The sequence below is a fragment of the Lontra canadensis genome, unplaced genomic scaffold (assembly GCF_010015895.1).
Source record: "Lontra canadensis isolate GAN:19392208 unplaced genomic scaffold, GSC_riverotter_1.0 scaffold57, whole genome shotgun sequence".
NCBI classification, from domain to species: domain Eukaryota; kingdom Metazoa; phylum Chordata; class Mammalia; order Carnivora; family Mustelidae; genus Lontra; species Lontra canadensis.
In genome coordinates, this window is record NW_022631051.1 from 8,794,783 (window position 1) to 8,815,218 (window position 20,436).

The 20,436-nt window shown below is 50.1% G+C and overlaps 2 protein-coding genes and 1 non-coding gene across 5 annotated transcripts in view; 1 reads left to right on the plus strand and 2 right to left on the minus strand.

Annotated features, from left to right (window-relative positions):
- Positions 1 to 593: 593 nt before the first annotated feature.
- LDLRAD4 (low density lipoprotein receptor class A domain containing 4) overlaps positions 594 to 20,436 on the plus strand; it is a 413,383-nt gene continuing 393,540 nt past the window's right edge. The window contains exon 1 of one of the 3 annotated variants that reach the window (XM_032875832.1): positions 594 to 781. Coding sequence is in view for 1 of the 3 variants with exons in the window: in XM_032875825.1 (XP_032731716.1) it covers positions 1,740 to 1,814 (75 nt within the window). In the remaining 2 variants the exon portion in view is untranslated. Of the gene's footprint in view, positions 782 to 1,125; positions 1,225 to 1,630; positions 1,815 to 20,436 lie in introns of those variants that run through there. The other 2 variants (XM_032875833.1, XM_032875825.1) reach the window with 2 other exon arrangements.
- LOC116878313 (serine/arginine repetitive matrix protein 1-like) lies at positions 615 to 1,566 on the minus strand. Its single transcript, XM_032875656.1, has 2 exons — positions 1,499 to 1,566; positions 615 to 1,203 (listed from the first exon to the last, which is right to left on the minus strand). Exons 1-2 carry the CDS (start codon positions 1,564 to 1,566, stop codon positions 615 to 617), a joined length of 657 nt encoding a protein of 218 aa, XP_032731547.1.
- LOC116878501 lies at positions 19,521 to 19,624 on the minus strand. Its single transcript, XR_004384847.1, has one exon. It is a non-coding gene; the product is annotated as a U6 spliceosomal RNA (small nuclear RNA).

Sequence of the window (20,436 nt, forward strand, 5' to 3'; positions counted from 1 at the left end):
GCCGGCGGTGGGCGCGCGCCCCACCAGGCCCTAGCCCGCCGCCTTGTGCTGAGCCGGCGGGCCCCGCGGTGCCTTGGGGTCCCGCGGCTTCCGCGCCCGCACGCCCCCAGCTCCGTGCACGCAGCCTGCAGAGGTTGGTGCGGCTCGCGCACTCGCGGTCGAGACCGGCCCACCTGCCGGCAGCACCGCGGCCCCCGCCGCCCCCGCGGCCTGGCCGCACGCCGGGTCCCCGCCGCGGAGGGGGATGGGGAGGGAGGAGAGACTGGAGGAGTTGGAGACAGACAGAGCCTCGGCGAGCACAGTTACGGCTGGAGACAGAAGGCGGCGGGAGGCGGAACACTCCCCCCCTCCGGCGACGGGAGGCGGGACACCTCCCTCGGCGGCTGCAGCACCGTCTCCCTCCTCCCTCCTCCTCCCGGAGGCTGCGGGCCGGGCCCGGCGGGACAGGCAGGCGATTGCGGCTGGCCCTGCCCGCCCCGCGCGCCGCCGCGGCCGGCCGGGGATCCCCTGCTAGCCGGGGAGGAGCCGCCGCCGCCAGACAGGCTGCGAGTCTCTGGGAAAGTGAAAGGGGGGCGGGGAGCGCGGGGGAGGCCCGGGGGTAAGGTCCCCGGCTCTTAAAGAGACCCGGCGTGCCGCGCCGCGCTCCCCGCCGACCCGCTGCGCGCCCCCCGCCGCGGCGGCCCCGCATCCTGCGCCCCTCCCCCGCGGCCAGCAGGGCCGGTGGCCCGGAGGGCCGCAGTACGAGCGGTCCCCCGCCTCTGCTCCAGAGGGACGGCCGCAGGTGAGTGCAGATCCGAGGTGGCTGTTGTGGTCTCGGTGTCTGGCCCAAGTTCAGCGCGGCGCTGGGGCGGGAAGGGGGGAGGCTGGGGAGGGCAGGGGGCGGAGGACGCGGGGACAGGACGCTCCGGGAACGGGACGTCCGCGAGCCTGCGCCGTCGGCGGGGGCGGGAGGGAGCTGCGCAGCCCCGTGAGTCCTCCCCAGACCGGCGAGTCCCCAGGAGACGAGTTCTCCAGGTCTGAGGCTGTGTAGTCCGTGGGCACGGCGGCGTCCTGGGGCGCTCGCCCGGGGCGCGTGTCGGGAGGGCGACCCGGCACTCCGAACCGAGGCGCCGCCGCCTCTGCTTGTGTGCTCTGCTGGAGGAACGCTGCCGACCTATTTCTCGGTGCCCGGCGCGGGGTGTCCTGCGGTTGCAGGACCTAATTCTGCACCGCGGGGAGGCCGGGGTAAGCGCCGCGGTAACTGCCCAAACTGAGGTCTCGGTTCCCTGGGGCCTGTCAGCGAGCCACTGCAGGCGGTGGGGTGGGGTGGGGGGGACTGGAGGTCAGCGGGAAGCGGGAAGATCGTGCAGGACCTTGCTGGGGAGTTTGCGGGAAGGAAAAGGGGCGGGAGCGGGCCGTACTCTGAACCCTGCATCCCGCTGCTGGACAGCCCGCAGCCCGCGGCTCCGCACCCCGGGACCCCGCAGGTCGCGCCCCGCTTCCCTGGGGCCCGCCTCACCCGGCGTCTGCCCGGGTCCCCCAGCGCGCGTTGACGTCGGTCGCGGGGCCGCTCGCAGCTCCCGGCATTGGCTGGAAGTCGATTGTCTCCCGGCGGCTGCTGTTCCACCCAGGCTGGGTCTCTGAGCCCCGGAGGAAGCAGGCGTGTGTTCAATTTCTCTTTGACCCTTAACGGTGGAATAAACAGGAAACGACGAGCACCCAGCCCGGGCTCAGCACTTGTCTTTGTTGTGGGGTCCTCTATGCACAGTGACGAGGAGGCGTCCCTGGGACCCCTGCCGGGTGCGCCGCCCGGAGTGGCGTTGGGGGCGAGCCGTGTAAGTACGCGGCTGGAAGACAGTGGGCTCGATTCAAGTTAATTTGCTGGGGTGGTGGAGAGGGCATTTGCTTGTTTCAAAACTTTTTTTTTTTTTTTTTCATTGGAAAAGGAAGACTTAGCTTCCCGTTGAGGCAGAGATTTTCAGGAGGACGACACGGAGCATGGTGGGTGGGTGGCACCTGGAGAAGACGCGTCAGTCAGTGCCCTGGTTCCCGGTTTAGCTGGCGGGGCACCGTGCAGACGGTCAGAACAGCGAGAACTCTTTAAAGCAAGAAGAGCTTCCTTGCTCCTAGCCCGGCACGGGAATGATTGCTGAGTGGCATTGGCCACATAAGCTAGCTTAATTTTTGTTTTCCCCAAAGAGTCTTTTAATTAGCTAGAATTGTGTAATTTTGATTTGCTTCTTTTCTCTTTCTCTGTGTCCCATCTCTTACCTTCTCTTTTTTTGCGATTACTTTGGCTTCGATATCCCCAGACCCTACTTACAGTTCAGGGCTGCTTTCTACAATGTCAGTTAATTACTGTGATAAATATTCATTGATGACCTACTGTGTGCTGGGCATTGTAGGCTGTGAGGTGAGATAAGCTATTAGAGGATGTTGAGTCTGAGAGTTACTATAAGTAAGTTTCTTGCAGTGGAGGTGGGTAGAGATGGTCAGCAGCCTTGGTTCTTAAAAATATATAGGTCCCATGGCTGGCATGGAGTTGGTGCCTTCCTTTACAGGTAGTACTTGGAAACCTCCCTTTAAGATGGCCCTTTCCACTTGTTTGGCTAGCCAAGAAAGATATTCTTCCATTTGTATTTTGCCTGGAGCTTCTGGACTGAGCTTTGCATTGACAAGGAATGTTCTGTAGAAACTGCCACTGCATCAAGCCATGTTCTGCATTTTGTATGTGACTATTTAGTTCTTTCTAGTATTTATATTGAATTTCCTGTCATCTATATATCTGTCTTTGTGCTCGGCACAGTTCCCTTGTAACATATTCTTTATGTTTGGTAAAGGATCATAATGTCAAATTTGAGTCATTACATAAACGAACGAATAGATCTGAATATTGCCCATCCCATGCACAGTTATTGAATTATAATATTTGGTTTCCTATCAACCCTTGAATGCTATTTGATGGCCCTTGCAAAGCAGTGCTTTTTACAACATGGGTAAATGCCTCATGATCTTTGAAAGCTTCATTCTTTTAAGAGCTTCACTTTGCAATTGACATTGAACACACTGTTAGGAATTAGGGCCAAGACTGTAAATCCCGGTTAGGATGTGCTGTAATGGAGTTGTAGCTCCTTCCTCCCTTGTTTTAAAAAGACTTTTTAAATTTCTTAACATTCTTCTGTTGCCCTTGGAAGAGTTTGCTGTCACTGGCCATGGGTTCTAGTTCATGTAGGTTTGTATTTACTATGGAGAAGACTTTTCCCACAGGGTTTTAGGACGGTCTCTTGAATCCTCTTGGGGGCTTGGTTTGCATGACCACAGTCCTGCAGAGGAATCCAGCCAGTGCCACCTGCTTATTAAGGGATTTTGTACCAATTTGTTGGCACATGATTTGAGAATCAAAGCCCCGCATCCTCCCCACCTCTCCTCGCCCCCTGCCATAGTATATACATACATAGACAAATATTTCCTCCCAACTGCTGACAGTGTTCTAAGAATAGTTTTCTTGTCTGGCGTGCTGAGAGCAAGGACCCATCTGCAGAGGTGTTTACAGTTTGGGACTGTGCTGTAGTCTTGGTTGACTTAGCAGCCTGCCAGAGTAGCCTTGTAGCTCATGGGACGCCGTCTGTTTTTCATCTGGGCTGCTGGAGGGGCAGTTCCCAGCTGGACAGGGCCTCAGAGAGAGCTGAGAATGACTTTTGCTCTATGAGGGTAGTTTCTGTCCTGATATCAAGCAGAGACCCTTAAGCTCTGTCTGGATCCCTTTGCTGTCACCTAGCTGTCAGTCACCCATGGTCTAGGCTGGAGAGGACTGCTCTGTGTAAACCCAAGCACTCTCAGGGCTGGGGCAGGGACACTTGGTTGTGACACTTGCTTGTCCAATCTCTTTGGTAGTTCTTGCCCTATTTCTTCTCATGTTTAATCATCTAGGCTTATGGAGTTTCTATGATGTGCCTGTCCTTTTGGGTGAGACTTAGTAGAGGGGCAATAGCTATAAAAAGATTATTCTATATTAACCTGGAAAGTTTTTAGAAATGTTAAACACACTTGATTTAGACACAGAGCTATTAAATACAAACAGTAGCAAAAATGCCCTGTAGTCCCATCTTGCCCTTTTGTCTCTTCTTCCTCTTTCTCCCTTCCTCCCTCTAGTCCGTCCGTCAGTCCTTCCTTCCTTCCTAACTTCCTTCCTTTTTCCCTTCCTCCTCCCTCCCTGCCTTTCTTCTTATCTCAGAAAACTCTTCTGGAAGCCATTATTTTCCGGTGTCAGAGTGACTTTCTGCCTACATGGGATTCTTTAGTCTAGAATTACACCTTGACCTATATTATGCGTGTGCATGGAACGTGAGTCTTACGTTTTAAAATAGGAACATAAAGTTTCTGTCTACTATTTGCAAATTTAGGCCCCAAGACCCACCACTTTTTTAGGAAAATTGTGTGTGTGTGTGTGTGTGTGTGTGTGTGTGGCGTTATTCGTTTCACTGTTAGGCAGCTGGAGTGAACAGCCCCCCAGAACCTGTACTATTAATTGCTACAGAAATATTGGATTCCTATTCCCAGTGACTATTGTTTTTTCCTCTGTCATAGGAGGAGTTGAAAATAGTGTTTGTGTTGTCTCATATCCATGTGAGATGGATTGTTTTTCTTTGAATTTCCACTAAAAATGGCACTTTGGCCTTTTAAGCTGTTTTTGTGAGGACTTTTCTTTCCACTAGGCTTGTTTTCCAGATAGGTCTTGGAAATTACGAAGAACATAGCTATAATTTCTCTCTTGATTGGCAGCTGAGAGCTTTCCTGAACAAAAATAAGGCTACACTGTGCCAAATGGTTGACTTTTCTAGAATAAAAACTCTAAAGGGTATGCAGAAAGTCCTCTGGTTAATATATTGGCATTCCCAGAACCCACTAAAACTCCGGCAGCCTGCCAGACACCACTTAATGAGGACGCAGAATGTCTGGCTCAAATCCCCACGAGCAGAAGGGGGTGGGGAGCTGATGTCCACACCCTTTATTAATTTTTAATGACTGTACTTTTGTTTTGCAGATTTTGCTCTGTACCCCCCTCACGACTGACCCCCACCACATCGCCCCTCCCCCCATCCGTTTATTTACTCATTTACTTGGCATCAGAAAAATGTTGAGACTTTCCAAGGTTAAGAATCCTGCTGAGGGATCACTTCTGTTTATGTCGGTGCTTTTGTCGTTGCTTTTCTTTCTTTTTCTCTCCTCCCAACCCTTTTTCAGACAAGGAAGAGAGAGAAGGAACAGAAAAAGAGATGACAACTTTCTATTTTTTTTTTTTTATGATGCTTTATTGTCTGCTGGAAGAGAACCATTTACGAAACTTTAAGTTTGTCAGACAGTTTATATGACAGTGCAAGTTGGTGCTTGCCAAGCTCCAGACAGATTGCTAATGTTACATGACAGGGATAAATGAATTACCGCTGTCTGCAACACGCTTGCACTGCAAACGCGCTCTGGAGCCGGTGTCCGGGCGCTGCGCACCCAGGGAGCCTGCTGGCTGTGCAGCTGGGAGGAAGGCCTCTCTGCCTCTTGCCTAGAATTCTGTGACTTGGTTCGGAAATGAAAAGGGTGTGTCTCTCGCTTTTATTTTTGGCAGGGCTGCAGGGTAGCAGAATGGATGGAACAGCTGTGTGTCCTTCGCGTCACTGGGCAGCTCTGCCCCCTTGCCTTGCCCTTCCCCTCCCCCTCTGGCCCCACCACATTCTTCCCTCTGCACCAGGGGGCATGGCACCTAGCCTTCCTCCCAGGGACCTGCTGCGGACAAAACTAAACGTTGTTCTCAGCTGCTCAGGCCTTTAGTGTTCCTGAAGCCAAGTTTCAAGCTGTTTACAGTTGCGTTCTTTCTGTAGGTGCAGACCTTGAGAACAAATTGTCTGAGATAAGTGTGTGTGTGTGTGTGTGTGTGCGCGCGCGCTGCCCTGGGAGGGGGCAGGGTGGCACTCCTTGGGCATAATGTACTTTCATCTCTGGCAATTTGGATAGTCAGCTGGCAGAGTGACAGGTGTAATGAACTTAATGGTCTTGCTCTAGTTGTTAGCGGACACACCGCTCATATTACAAAGCCACCTCCTAAGTTGGGCCCCTGCCAAATGACTTGCTCTTCTCCTTGCAGACGAGATTCAGGGCCTGGACTACTCCAGTGAACGTGAAGGTCAGGAATTAGGTGGGTGTGAGCAAACATCTGTGTGTCCTCATCCACATGGTCCCTAAATGGACCTCGAATTTCTCTTCAAAGTAAAAGTGTTGATTCATCTTGCAAAAAGGATGCATCCCAGCCACCCTCAGCTGGTCAGTCCTCCATGAGAGGTGTGGCAAGGGACCCTCTGTGTAGGTGTGTGGACTGCTTATCCTTGGGGTTTGCAGAATGGCAGGCTTCCTACTGGGCTTTGTCAGTTCTCAGCTGGCCGGTGGCCACTGATCTCCAGAGATGGGCCTGTGGCTGGTGGAGGCTCCACTGGGCATTGTTTTCATTGTCTGGGGCCCCAAGGGCCTGCAACCTCCCCAGAGGTGGGGAGGGGATTTCCATAGTAAAATCTCACAGCTTCCAGAAGGCAAGAGTGGAGAGTCCACGGCAGGAGGCCAGGCTGCTTTTGGAAGGGCTCCTGGACCTCTGGCGGGCCCGCCACCACTAGGGCACTTGGTCAGAGAATAGTAGCAGCAGTTCCAGACACTTGTAGAGTGCTGACTGTATGCCAGGCTCTTCTTAGTGTTGCACATATATGAACTAATTTTGTCCTCGGTGCAGCCCTTTGACATCTGGACTGCTCCGTCTCCAGCTTGCAGGAAGGCAGCGAGAAGCCTGGGAATTACCCAGAGTCGCACCTCTTGTAAACAAAGGGTGGGGTCAGACACAGCCCAGGCGTTCTCTCACTTGGGGTCTGGGCTGGGACTCCAGGTCGCCTGAGGTCAGCCCCCAAGCCAGAAGTTCTTCATCAGGGACCTGTTGGTGGAGCTGGGTGGAGGAGGACAAGTTGGGTGGAGGAGGACGGTGCCCTTTCTCTCTGGTCCCGATCCCGGAACAGGTCCCAGCAAGCAAGCGCCTTTCTTCTTCCTTCCTGCTTTTATCTGTGGCTCTGATTATGGCCCCCTCACCTCCATTCCCCATTCTTATTTCTAGCCTCTGTTTCCTGTTCGTGTCATGCTGGTGACAAGGCTGTTGGTAACTTTGTTTTGTCCACCTCGAACCTTGAGTCCCTCAAGGCAGATGAAGTGAAAATCAGCAGCAGGATTGTTGGCTGAGGTACTCTGCACCATTCCTTAAAAACCTCTTCTGTTAGTCTTGTCTGGGTCGATGTCGATGTCGATGTTGATGATCAGAGCATTAGGACCTGTTTTCTGAGGGGTGAACTGAGGCCGGTGGAGGAGAAGCCTTCTGTCTGCTGTGGGTCTTGTGGGGCTGTGGGGAGGCTGAATGAGGCCCTCCTGGGTGTTTGTTCATTCAGAAGGATCCAGATCATCTAGTACATGGAATGCTACTGATTTCATTTCCCTTTGCTTCCTGCATTTGGGAAAAAAACAAAACAAAACAAAACAAAATCATCATATCTTTAAGAGTCTCTATTTTGATTCATGAGGGCATAGATTAATCAACCACACATATTGACGTGTCCTTCTTAAGAAAGAGTGTCCGTTTTGGACAAACCCAAATGTTTGGGATTACAGCAAGTTCTTAGGTGATGCAGATTCCCTTGGGCCTGGCAGGACAGCCCCTCAGCTCTTTGCAAGCCCATGGCAGTGGGGCAAGAATGGGAATCCATGGGAATCCATGGTAGCCCTTGAGCCCGGCCAGGTGATTGGGGTCACTGTAGAATGTATTATGGTGTCCACACGTTGTGGGGTACTGGAAGTTCCTGTTCTGGTCTGTGCTCGGTCCTCCCCATCTCCACAGCCCTGAGCAACAGTGTTTTCACATGGCTTATTCCAGAGTGCATCAGTTGTCAGTTCCCCGGGACATGCTCATCACAGCCTGTGTGGCAGGCTTTAGCATTGCCTGTCAAGGCAGACATGGAGGCCTGGGTGCGCCAGCTGCCAGTCCAGCTCTGTCCACTCTAGTTGAACCTCACTTTTCAGTCCACAGAGACACACCAAGAGAGGGAACACAAGCAGGAAGAATGGGAGAGGGAGAAGCAGGCCTCTTGATGAGTAGGGAGCCCCATACGGGGCTCGATCCCAGGACTCTGGGAATCATGACCTGAGCTGAAGGCAGACGCCTTCACAGACTGAGCCACCCAGGCGCCCCTGAAATTCTATTTTTTCCCCCTGATTATATTCTTATTGAGCATAATTAGAAACAAGGAAACCAAGAAGAAGAAAACAGAAACAAGAAAAGGAAAATAACTAAAATTGTCTTTGATTCTACTACTTTTAGAAGACCTCTTTTAGTAGGTTAGTAGATTCTTTCCAGCCTATAAAATTATATGTAGAACGTATGTACATTTTCAGACTTTGTATTTTACCGTGAACATTTTTTCATGTAATTTAAATATTCTCCAAAGATACCACTGCTGATAACTATAACATTCTACTCTATGGTTATATTGTTTTTTGTTTTTTTTTTAAATCTGTTTGGGACATTGAGGATATTACCAGTTTTCTGTATTCTAAATGATACTGAGTTGAACATTTTGATTACATCCTTTGATAGATTCCTAAAAGGGAGGATCATGGGTATAAGAACTTTTAGAGGGTCTTCCAAAAGTATCACCAGCTTGCTTTTCAGAAAGGATGGGGCATTTTGCACTCCCATAGACAAAAGGGTGTCTACACCCTTGCCAATGCTAGGTATTATTATTAAAAAAATCTTTGCAAATTGGGCAGTAAATGTTATGATTACATTTTCCTTTCCATCTTTTTGTTATAAGAATCTAGTTTTAGGGGAGCCTGGGTGGCTCAGTTGGTTGAGCGTCTGCCTTCAGCACAGGTCATGGTCCCAGGGTTCTGGGATTGAGCCCCTCATCGGGCTCCCTGCTCGTTGGGAAGTCTGCTTCTCCCTCTCCCACTCCCCGTTTGTGTTCCCTCTCTTGCTGTCTCTCTCTCTGCCAAATAAATAAGTAATAAAATCTTAAAAAAAAAAAAGAATCTAAGTCAGTATCATCTGGATCACAGGTGAAAAGTGTTTTGCTGTTTGCTAGAGTTTTGTTGTGGGCAAACAGTGATTTAGTGGATGATCTCCTCAGGGAGGTATAAGATCTTCGTGCTATTTTATTTTATTTTATTTTTAAGATTTTTATTTATTTCTTTGACAGAGAGACAGAGAGAGATCACAAGTGGGCAGAGAGGCAGGCAGAGAGAGGGGTAAGCAGGCCCGCTGCTGAGCAGAGAGCCCGATGCGGGGCTCGATTCCAGGACCCTGAGATCATGATCTGAGCTGAAGGCAGAGGCTTAACCCACTGAGCCACCTAGGAGCCCCGATCTTTGTGCTATTTTAAATTCAAGATAAATTCTACTTAGGTAGACTAAAGACACTAAATAATCTAATACATTTTAAAATAAAATAAGAGGGTTTTATGGCCAAGGACTGCACCTGCTCTCTTCTCCCTCCCCCAATCCTCACCCTACCCTGTGGGGGAATTTGGGCTCACAGTGGAGGAGTGAGGGCCAGGAGAGAGATGGATTCAGTGGCCAGCTGCTCGAACACGGTGTGACATCTCCTTCAGTCACTCCTTTCCTTTTCGAAGACTACTTTCTGAGATCATGCTCTTCCCTATCCTTGTCCCCAAGGATGCCAACGTAGAACTCATCCTCTTATGTTTGACCTGAGGATTGCTACACAACACTTGACCTTGCTACCTCTGCAGAGGGCACTCCTTTCCTGATCCACGGGCTTGGCTGTTTGCTTCTGGCTGAGGCCTTTGCCCTTTTAGAGACTCACACAAGCATCAACAGTGTCTGGCTTGCTAAGTTGATTGCTCCCAAAGCTGGAGGGAAGGGGAAAATCATCTTAGTAGATTTCAATTAAGTAAAGCAAAGCAGTTTTGTTTTCTCAGAAAGGTAGGCTTTTCAGCTGGAAGGTTGGGAGCGGCTGGCCAGAGGGAAACCCATTTCACAGTCCTGGCTGGGGGGGAGGGGGCAAAACAGAAGCCCTGTATCTTTGGGGCCAGTCCCACGTAGCTTGTTGCGTTCACGCTCACCTTTGTGTGTCTGTTCAGTGGTGTTGACCATGCTCTGGGGTGCATGGTGGAAGTACACCCCATCTGGGGCATGCCGGGTGAGCAGTGGGCAGGGTCCTCGCCTCTGTGCTCAGGTGAGTGAGCCCTGGCACCTCAGGCATGGGTGGCACCCAGCTCCGTGTGGGCAGTGGCCTGCATCTCTACCCCGCTGGCCACGCAGTCAACCCCCTGCTGCATTCCAGGTGCCAATCCGCTCTTGGCCTTGGCAGGTAGTGTGGACAGTGCCAAGGCCTTGGAGATGGAGTGTGCAGAAGACCGCCATTGGGTGGGAGGGCTGGTTGGTGGCCACCTGGGTGGTCCAACCATGAGGGGTCAGGCAGCACCTTTGTGGGGGGCAGCTTGTGCTGGGTCCCTTGCAGAAACTGGCTAGGAGTGTCCCAGGGAGTTGCGTGCTAGTGATGTTATTGAATAGTTGGCTGGAACATTTACTCAGGGCACTTTGGGTGATTGAAAAATACACCTTGTGTACCTTCCTTCTGTTTGCTGTTGGCTGATGTGTATGGGGGATGACAGACTTTTGTTTAATTTGACCTCCCTGCATTTGGCTTGCTCCTTCAACAGAATGATAAAATGCCAGGATGTTTTTCTAGGAGGGACAGAGGGCCTTTTTGGACATAATGCATGCATAATTTTAGAGGTGGAGGAGCTGTTTACAGTTGGATGGCTTGGGTGAATGTTTGTTCTCTTTCTCCTTCAGCTATTAAGATAAATACCATCCCCTTACAGAATGTAGCTTTCATCCTATTGGTGTTTAAAGGTGAGATTCAAAATATTTACTTCTTGTACGAAATCTTCACTTCCTTAGTTTACTCAAGCTAGATCTTGGGATTTAAAAAATTTTTTTCTTTTCATCCGAAGAATAATGTAAAAATATTAAATATTGTACATATACAGTCATAACTCCGTAATTATTTAGAAAATTTAATCCAGAGAAATCACAATTGTTTTCTGATAAATACAGTTAGACATTAAATGGAGTTGGAGTTATTTAATGGAACTCCTAGTGCATTACTTTGCAATGTGAATGCATCCTTTTACTGATATAACATGGTTTATATATTGGATTTTAAAAATTGGGGCACATCTGTGTGCTTAAGGGGATGGCTTCCATTCTGACATCTGCCATGAGGCAGGCAGGCAGGCTGTTCTCACTTGACCCACCTGAGGAAGCAATGGCAGGGCAAAAACGTGGGGCTGAGCGCAGCGCCCGCAGCACCCCGCTGTCCGCAGTGTGTGTAGAAGAGTCTCAGACGTGTTGTAATGGGGTTGCTTATAAAGGGTTGCTTTCCTCTGCCTCTCCTGGGTGTATCTTCTGGGCTCTTGTCTGACCGAGCCCTTGGGAGGCTGCATGATTTTAGCAAGATCTGTTGGCCCTTCTCTAAAACAACTATCTGCTCACCTGTTAGGTTTTGAAGGGGATTAGGTAAGATAATGCATATGCAAGCCGGTGGGGAGAGGCTAAGTGAACTAGTGAGTGCTCAGGAAATGGCCGCTGTTATGAAGTCAGGTTAAGTATTTGTGAGGCACCTGTCCAGCTGGTGTGGCGCAGATCTGGCTCCTGCCCTCTGGGGGACTTGGAGACTCAAAGACAAGGTAGACTACGTGTCCAGGAAGCACCCAGCAGCTAAGAGCCAGAGGTTTATAATCAGGTCTCTAGTTAAGAGTGGGAAACCCGGGGGCGCCTGGGTGGCTCAGTGGGTTAAAGCCTCTGCCTTCAGCTGAGGTCATAATCTCAGGATCCTGGGATCGAGCCCCGCATTGGGCTCCCTACTCGGCGGGAAGCCTGCTTCCCCCTCTCCCACTCTCCCTGCTTGTGTTCCCTCTCTCGCTGGGTCTCTCTCTGTCAAATAAATAAACAAAATCTTAAAAAGAGAAAAAAAAGAGTGGGAAAACCCTATTTAAGCCATGAGTCAGGAAGGGCTTTGTATGTGAGAGCGTGAGATGGGCCTCGTGTGTTGCCTCTCTTCCCTGCTCCATATTCTTGTGGAGCCTTGTGATGCCCAGGCATTGGCTTTGCCCCCACACTGCTGGAAGGCAGGCGCCCATGTGGTTGCTGCACTTGGTGGCACCGGGAGGTATGAAGGGCCCGGAGGAGTGAAGAGGACCTCTGGGTCTACTCTGGTCTGTCAAGGAAGACTTTGGGAGAGGATGACTCGGGGCTGAGACTTGGTGAAGAAACACAGTTTTGCCAGGTGGACAAGCAGGGACAGGGTGTTCACAGTCACTGGCTTCTGGAAGGCTAGATGCACTGGGCTCTAGAAGGCAAATATCAGGCTTTCAAACTTCTGTGTGTAAGTGTATGGTACATTTTTACTGCAGTACATGTGTGTTAATTTATAAATAAATACATGTGACCTCTGTGTGTGCTCACACTTTTTTGCTCATAGGAGTTTGTGCTTTAAAAAATTGGGGTTCCTGGGCACCTGGCTGGCTCAGACAGTGGAGCATGTGACTCTTTGATCTCGGGGTTTTAAGTTCGAGCTCCACGTTGGGTGTAGAGATTACTTAAAAGTAAACAATCTTTTTTTTTTTAAGATTTTATTTATTCATTTGAGAGAGAGACAGAGACAGAGAGAGCACAAGCAGTAGAAGAGGCAGAGGGAGAGAGAGAAGCAGACTTCCTTCTGAGCTGGGAGCCCGATGTGGGGCTCAGTCCCAGTACCCTGGGATCACGACCTGAGCTGAAGGCAGACGCTCAAACGACTGAGCCACCCAGGTGCCCTGAGGATGGTGAAGTTCAGTTAATATGCCGAGGGGGTCGTGGGGGCTGTGGGGGCTGCAGGGATAAGTAAACATTTGGTTCTTTTCCTGCCTTCGGAGACTGTACATTATGGCCAGAGTTTTGAGTGTCAAATGCCTGGTAGTGTTAGTCAGTGAGGCAGCATGCCCAGAGAATGGCGATCTGTGCTGATGGTTAGTGAGAGGGGCTCTCATGGGGGAGGGGTGCAAGGGCAAGGGGGCTGAGGACAAATTTTGTAGGAAAAAAAAGGCAGTTGACACGTGTGACATGTGCCTCTGTCGATGGGCAAGGACCAGAAGAGAAAGGTGTGCTGGAAGGGTGTGGATAAAGGCAGGGGAACCTGGAGGGGCAGTTGAACACTAGTCCATTGTCACCATCGGAGCTGGTAAACATTAGGTGTTGTCATTATCATTTTCGTTCTTGTGTCATGGCACTGGATTAAGGTAGGCAAGACTCTTCTGTGGAGTCCTTCCTCCCATCTTTGCTGAGGACCGAATGCACAGCTGGTAATGGTGAAGAAAAACAAGCCTGCTGGGCTTAATTTCCTTATCTATTTGTTTGCCCTGGGTACTCTGTCTTGACTGTGGTTCTTTAATACTCAGTATTTGTTCACATTTTACAAAATGCTTACATTTCCTCCTTGGTGCCGTTCATACCAGGAAGCTAGGTTTATCACTTCCACATGGTAACAATAATGCCTTCTATTTGCAAAACATTTGTAACTTTTTAAAGCTCTTCACAGACAGTATCTCATTTCAGGTTCCTTCGCTTGAAGGAACAAATAATTAATGAAATGTACATAGAAGTGTAATTAACGGATTTGTTCCTTATTCTTCTCTAATGTGGCCATTAGCTGAATGTAGAATTCAGACTGGAGTTTATTTTAATGTGCAAAACCTAATGGGAAAGAGATGCTCTGTCATTGTCCAAACCACATGGCAAGGTATTTTCTGCAGTTTCTGGGACCAAGGCTTTGCCCCTTGCTTGCTGGCTGGACACTCAGGTGACATAATTTTGAGAGATTAGGGTAGAGCACTCAAAATCCAATTCAAGAGTACTGCCAAACCATACATCCTTTCTCAGAGGGATTGTGTAGACGAGATCTCACAGAAGTGAAGTGTGCTGGCGGCCTGGGTGGATGTTGGGAGCCTCCTCTTGTTTCTTTTCCTTTGGGAAAGGAAGGCTTGCTGGTGAGCCTGTTGTGGCACTTAAAAAGCAGCAAATCTAAAGTGTCCACCTGCTGGTTAGGGTGGAGCGTGTGCCCCGCACACCGTCTTGGGTGCTGAGAGTCCAGACAGAGCACTTGGGATCTCTGTCCTGGGATCGAGCCCCACATTGGGCTCCCTGCTTGGCAGGAAACCTGCTTCTCTCTCTCCCACCCTGCCTGCTTATGTTCCCTCTCTCGCTGTCTCTCTCTCTCTGTCAAATAAATAAATAAGATCTTAAAAAAAAAAAAAATCCTTGGTATGCCAGGGTGGCTCAGTTGGTTAAGCATCTGCCTTTGGCTCAAGTCATGGTCCCGGGTCCTGGGATCGAGTCCGGCATCCAGCTCTCTGCTTGGTGGGGAGCCTGCTTCTCCCTCTGCCTACTGCTCCCCCTACTTGTGCTTTCTCTTTCTCTCTAACAAATAAATACATGAAATCTTAAAAAAAAAGAAATCCTTTTCATCCCGAGCTGGGTCCCTTTGTCCTGGTTACATAAGGCTGCTCTACGGCCTCAGCCCTCGACCAGCGCCTGGCCACCTGGGCCCAGTTTACGCCTCTACCTGTAGTGGCCCCTTTTCGCCACTCAGCCATTTACTGTCATGTGTGGCTCTGCTGCTGCCTCCGGGGTTGCCAAGTATACTGACCCCCTTCTTGTACTCCAAGTGGAAGTCCTTCAGGCCGCTGCTCACGCTTGCTTGGCAGTGTCCTGCTCTCTCTCTCCCTCTCCTCCACAGACTTCAAGGGGTGTGTCCTCCTCTCCCTCCCGGAAACCACGCGCACGTGGAGCCTGCCTCGCCCAAGTACTCCAGGCCTGCTTCTGCTGTCCTAGGCCCGTAACAGAAACGGAGGCTGCAGCATCTGCTGGCTTTTCCCGGTTGGGACTCCCACTGATGATGGTTTAGTTATCGTTCAATGTGGAGGAGGCAGATGAAGTGCTCTGTGATGTCCGTAGGTACTTCGTTGTCGTGATCCGTAAGGACTGAGGCTCAGCTGGGAGCTGCGAAGGGGACTTGGGTGGAGAGCTGGTAGTGCTGGCCCTGCCTCTGCGGAAGGTGTCTTGCCTGGAAGGGCAGCGCTGATGGGAGGCGCTCTTCCCGTCGCTTTGAAAGTGAACTTGTCTCCTGTACCATGCGACTATGTTCTCTGCTGCGGGACAATAGAGCGGTAACATGATCTGTTCGCTGCACTGGCTTGTGTGTTGATTGCAAGGAGATGGCAAGGTGGCAGGGAGCCCTTCTGGAGTCGACAGGGGAATGGCAAGCAGAACCCAGTGCAGAATTAGGTGCTTTTGCACACCGGCTGAAGAAGCGAGCGCCCCCTGGTATGAAATACTCCTCTTTGCCACTGTCTCCGGGGCTGTTTCATTGACAGCCTTCTCTAGTTGTGTCTGAGCCCATGGTCTCCCTACCTCTGTGATGTGGCACTCCAGGCAAAGATGCCAAGGAGGGCCAGGCTCAGAGCTGGTGTTCAGTGGGGTCTCTCCTTTACCTGTCAGTGGAGACGGTTTTTGCACTTAGAACTTTATACCCACATCTGAAAAGATTAGAGGCAGGATTCTTCTGCACGTATTGAAATTGGTTGTACAGTTGACCCTTGAACAACACAGGCTTGGCCTGCGTGGGGCCATGTACACGGGGTTATTTATTTATTTATTTTTGGTAAATACCGTACAGGGCTATAAATTAAATATATTTTCTCTTCCTTGTGATTTCCTTTTTTTAAAAAATTTATTTATTTATTTAACTCATCTCTGCACCCCCCTGTGGGGCTCAAACTCATGGCCCCAAGATTGAGAGTTGCAAGCCCTACCAACTGAGCCAGACGTGGGCCCCTTTGTGATTTTGTTAATACCATTTTTTTTTTCTGTATCTTACTTTATTTTAAGAATATGATGCATAGTACATGGGGCGCCCGGGTGGCTCAGTAATTAAGCATCTGCCTTTGGCTTGGGTCAGGGTTCCAGGGTCCTGGGATTGAGCCCCGCATCTGGCTCCCTGTTCACGGGAAGCCTGCTTCGCCCTCTCCCAATCCCCCTGCTTGTGTTCCTTCTCTCGCTGTCTCTCTCTCTGTCAAATAAATAAATAGGATCTTAAAAAAAAAGGAATATGATGTATAGTATATATAACATACAGAATAAGTGTTAATCAAGGCCAACAGTGGTCTATTAATAGTTAAGTTTTAGGGAGTCAGAAGTTAGAGTTGGATTTTCGCCTGTCCAGGGGTTAGTACCCCTACTGTCTGCTTTGTTCAGGAGTCAACAGTATATTTACATAAGGATCTCAGCCCTGAACCCTGAAATCCAAACTCGTATCTAACTGCCTGTTGGGCATCTCCAGTGTCCTTTGGGCATCTCCAAACCTGTGTCTAAAAACCATGTCCTGATTTCCACTACACCTGATTTCCCTCTGGTTTCCCCCACCTGCCCTTTGCTGCACCGTAGCAGTAACAGCATTCCAGTCTGCCCAGTGAGTCAGGTCACCCATCTTGGAGGACTCCTTGACTCTTTTTTTTTGTTTGTTTCGTTGTTCCCCTTATTCCATCAACAGAACCTCTTTGTTCTGTCTTCTAAGTTGGCCCCAAACCTGCTCACTTGTCACTGGCACGGCTGCTAGCAGCTCAGTGTGTCCCTTCCCGACTCAGGCCAGAGTCTCCTGGCTGGCCAACCCCTGCTCCCGCCCAGTGCCCCAGGAGTCTGGTCTCAGCCCAGCAGTTGATGGGGGCTCTGGGGTCTGGCAGCCCTCCCTCTGCAACTCTTCCTCATGGGCCTTTGTGCTTGCTCTGTTGAAACTCCCCCTTGGGGGCCACACATCTGTCCCCCACTCCATTCAGTCCTCACTCTGGTGACCCTCCTCAGGTGGCTGTCCCTGACCTTGGGCCCTGCCCGGACCCTGCCCCAGTTTTCTCCATCTGTTCACATTCTGGTTGTTACTCCCCACCCCCACCCCTGAAAAGTAAGTGTGGCGGGGGTGGGGGGGGTGGGCGTGTCGCTTTGCCTCTTGTTCTCAGGAGGTGCCCAGCAGCAGCCTGGGGACCATGGTACATGTGCAGGTGAACTTGGGTGGGGGAGGGCAGGTCATCGGGGGACATGGTGCCGCTGGGGTGAGCCGTGAGCCGTACTCCTTCCCAGGTGGAGCTACTTCTGGGTGCTGGGTGTCTCCCCCTCAGTTACCGTGGGTCAGGTCAGACCTCAGTGCAAACAGAACGTCCTGCCAGAAGGGCTGAAGTACAGCCACGGAAGGGAAAGAGGTGTGGAGAGGCTGGCACATCTCAGGTGACCTCATTGCCATCACCCCTCCCACTCCTTGCCTCCTTTCTACTCACCTGCATAAAAGCTCTGTGTTACTGTTTCTTCCCAAAGCAAACTATCTGCTAGGAGCTAGGAGAAGCCATTGTTTCCCAGATAGGCTCTTGCCTTCCCTCTCTCCTCCTGCATTTAACTCGCTGGCTAAATAAATTATGGATGAATTGGGTACTATTTCTGTGTTTCAAGAAAATTGCTAAAACTGTAAAAGATCATCAGATTTATTCATTTTAGTAAAATCGTCATAGGTACACGTTTTCTCTTCAGACAGCATGTCTCTATTATAATCTTGCTTTCCCTCAGCTGTTTTCTTCTGTTCTTGGGATCAGGAAAAGTTCAGAATGGAGAAAAATGGTCTGTGAATCTTTTTTTCCATCTTTTCACTGAAGACCAAGTGTTTGACAGTTACCTGGAGGTCTGACTCATCTTCCAGACATCTGACTGTGCTTTTATTCTGGGATTAGGTACATCATCTTGAGTTTTGTTTTCTTGCCTCGGATTTAAAATCCACAAGGATGTGAAAACTCAGTACCTTGTGGAACAGGGCAAAAAAACCCGAATGAGACAAATTCCAAATAGTGGCAAATAGTACAGCGGTTTATTTCTGCTAATGGTTTTTAGCTTGTGTGGTGTATCACTGCATGCCAGCCTTGATTGTGAAGGAGATGGGCAGCTGTGGATGGGGCAGGTTCTTCCCTCCCATCTGGACCATACCTCTGCAGTCCTGCCTGACCCAGGACTGCACATGTCTAGCCCCAGGTTGGGTGGCTTTTCTTGGGGCCAAGCTCCAGTCTTTGCCTCCGCCAGGAACCTGATTTAAATGACACAGACTCATGTACCTCCATCCGGAATACACCGGAAGCAGTTGCAAACAGGACGTTAAAAATAGATGTCTTCCAGTATAATACTAAGGGTGATTTAAAAAATTTTGCCTTTTCTCCTTTTCCATCTTTCTTACAAGGATCATTTTTATAATGAGAAAATTTCCAGTGAACTTGGTTTCCTTAGGGTGTGGAATAAAAGTCAGTTTCTAAAACGTTGTGGAAAACAATTTGATGTGTGTCTTTTTAAGCGTTTTAGAAGCACGGGTGGAGTTGCTATGGGGATGGTAAGGTTTACTCTCTACAGAGAGTGGTTCCATCTGGCACCACATGCTCCCTGAGCCAAGCTGGGCAGTCCTACGCACAGCAGAGTTTCTCATTAGATGTGGAAACAATTACACATAGCATCATGATTCCATCTTTTTTCCCCCTAAATCTCCATTTAGCTCTGATCGAATGGCAGGACGTGATGCCAAACTGCTTTCTACAGCCTCTGACCTCTGTGCCTGTCGTCGCCTCTGAGACGGGTGCATGGCTTACAGTCGGAAGGGGTTCCGTCTTTGCTGGTGGAGCTGGGTTGCTTCCTGAACATGGTGCACAGTGTTGTACCTTGATCATGTGGGGATTCATTTTCTTTTGCGGACGCGCAGACATTTCTTTGACAGGCATTGTTTTCGTTTCCCTTGGCTGCCCCCTCGAAACCATGGCCTCCTTCCCTTCTTGCACTTGTTTAGAACCCATGGGGGTCCCATCTCAATCAGAGATGAGGTTTTGACATTCTGCACGGGGGGCGTGGTGGGGACGTGAAGCATGCAGATCGAGTTCAGTTGTACATTCCATGGAGAATGAAATAAAGTGCTCAAGAAAAGCAGTAGTCTTCTGTCTGTTGGTCTTCCATTATCCTTGGGGGCCTCACGGGGCTGATGTAAGTGGTGGAGAGGCTGGCATGGGGACGGCTGATGGCCAGCTGGTTGTAATTGGTGATATTCTCAGAAGTCTGGTGGGGGCCCTGAGCTAGATGTCTGGGGAACCCCATGTTGTTGCAGCTTTTGGTCTCCTTTTGAGGGTGTGCTCTTAGTCTAGTTCTGGTTCCTTATCTGGGAAATGGGGGGGGGTGGCGATGCTTGCCTTCTCAAAAGGTTATTGTGACCATCCGATAAGATGGTTCAGGTGTCTGCTTCGAAAAGCAGAGAACTGAGTTCTTGAATGGTGCGTTGTCCCCATGTCTTGACCACTTGCGGGGTCGCTGTGTGTCCTGCTGTGTCTGGCCCACTTCCTCTGATGATCTGATAGGACATAGTTCTATCATATCATCATGCGCAGGGGCCATGCTAATCTTCTCTGTATCGTTCCAATTTTAGTATATGTGCTGCCGAAGCGAGCACTATCATATCATCATGGATGGCCTCTTAGTACCTATAACTTCTAGCTTAGGTGCTCATGATGATGGACTGGTAGATGACTGCTGTAGAAGAATGCTGTTTCATTCTTGCCTTGGTGACAAGAGTGATAACTTCACTCAGCCCCGGGATCAGTTGGAACTAGAGTGGTTCTACTTAATGGAAAAAGCAGTTGGAGGACATTCAGGAAACATGGATTCTTATTCCCAGTTCTGTCCCCAAGCAGCATTGTCCCCAGGCAACTCAGTATCTTGTCCTTCAGTGGATGGGATTGCTTGACTGCCCTGGGACAGGCACCATGGACACTCCAGACCTCTGGGCTCAGTTCCCCCACTGAGAACTCCTTCACGTCAGCATTGCTGTCTAGCACTTCTTGTGCATTATTTTATTTTGTTCGTTTAATTCATTTGTGGGCTTGGGTAGTGCTCTGATCATACATGCTGTTAAGATCTTGTCTCCAAATGAGCACCTGGTGTGGAGCCTGGTGGCTCCCTGGGCCCCTGCTGGCTTGCAAGTTCAAGGACTCTGGTTACTTGGGAATCATAGCTCTTGGCCTGATTATAGACGACATGGGCAGTGGTGAGGAGCTGTTCCCATTCTGCCCTTTCCCATTAAGCACGTGCTCTGAAACTCCGCTAAAAACCCCAGCAGCTACTGGGACTCAGAAACTTAATAACAGCACCCAGTATATCTTCCTTTCTTGAGTTGTAGGGTATCCTGTCACTTTGCCCTCCAAGCTCCAAAAGAGATCTAGGAATTCTCTTTGTTAGTTTCCAAGATAGGAACTGGAGACAGAA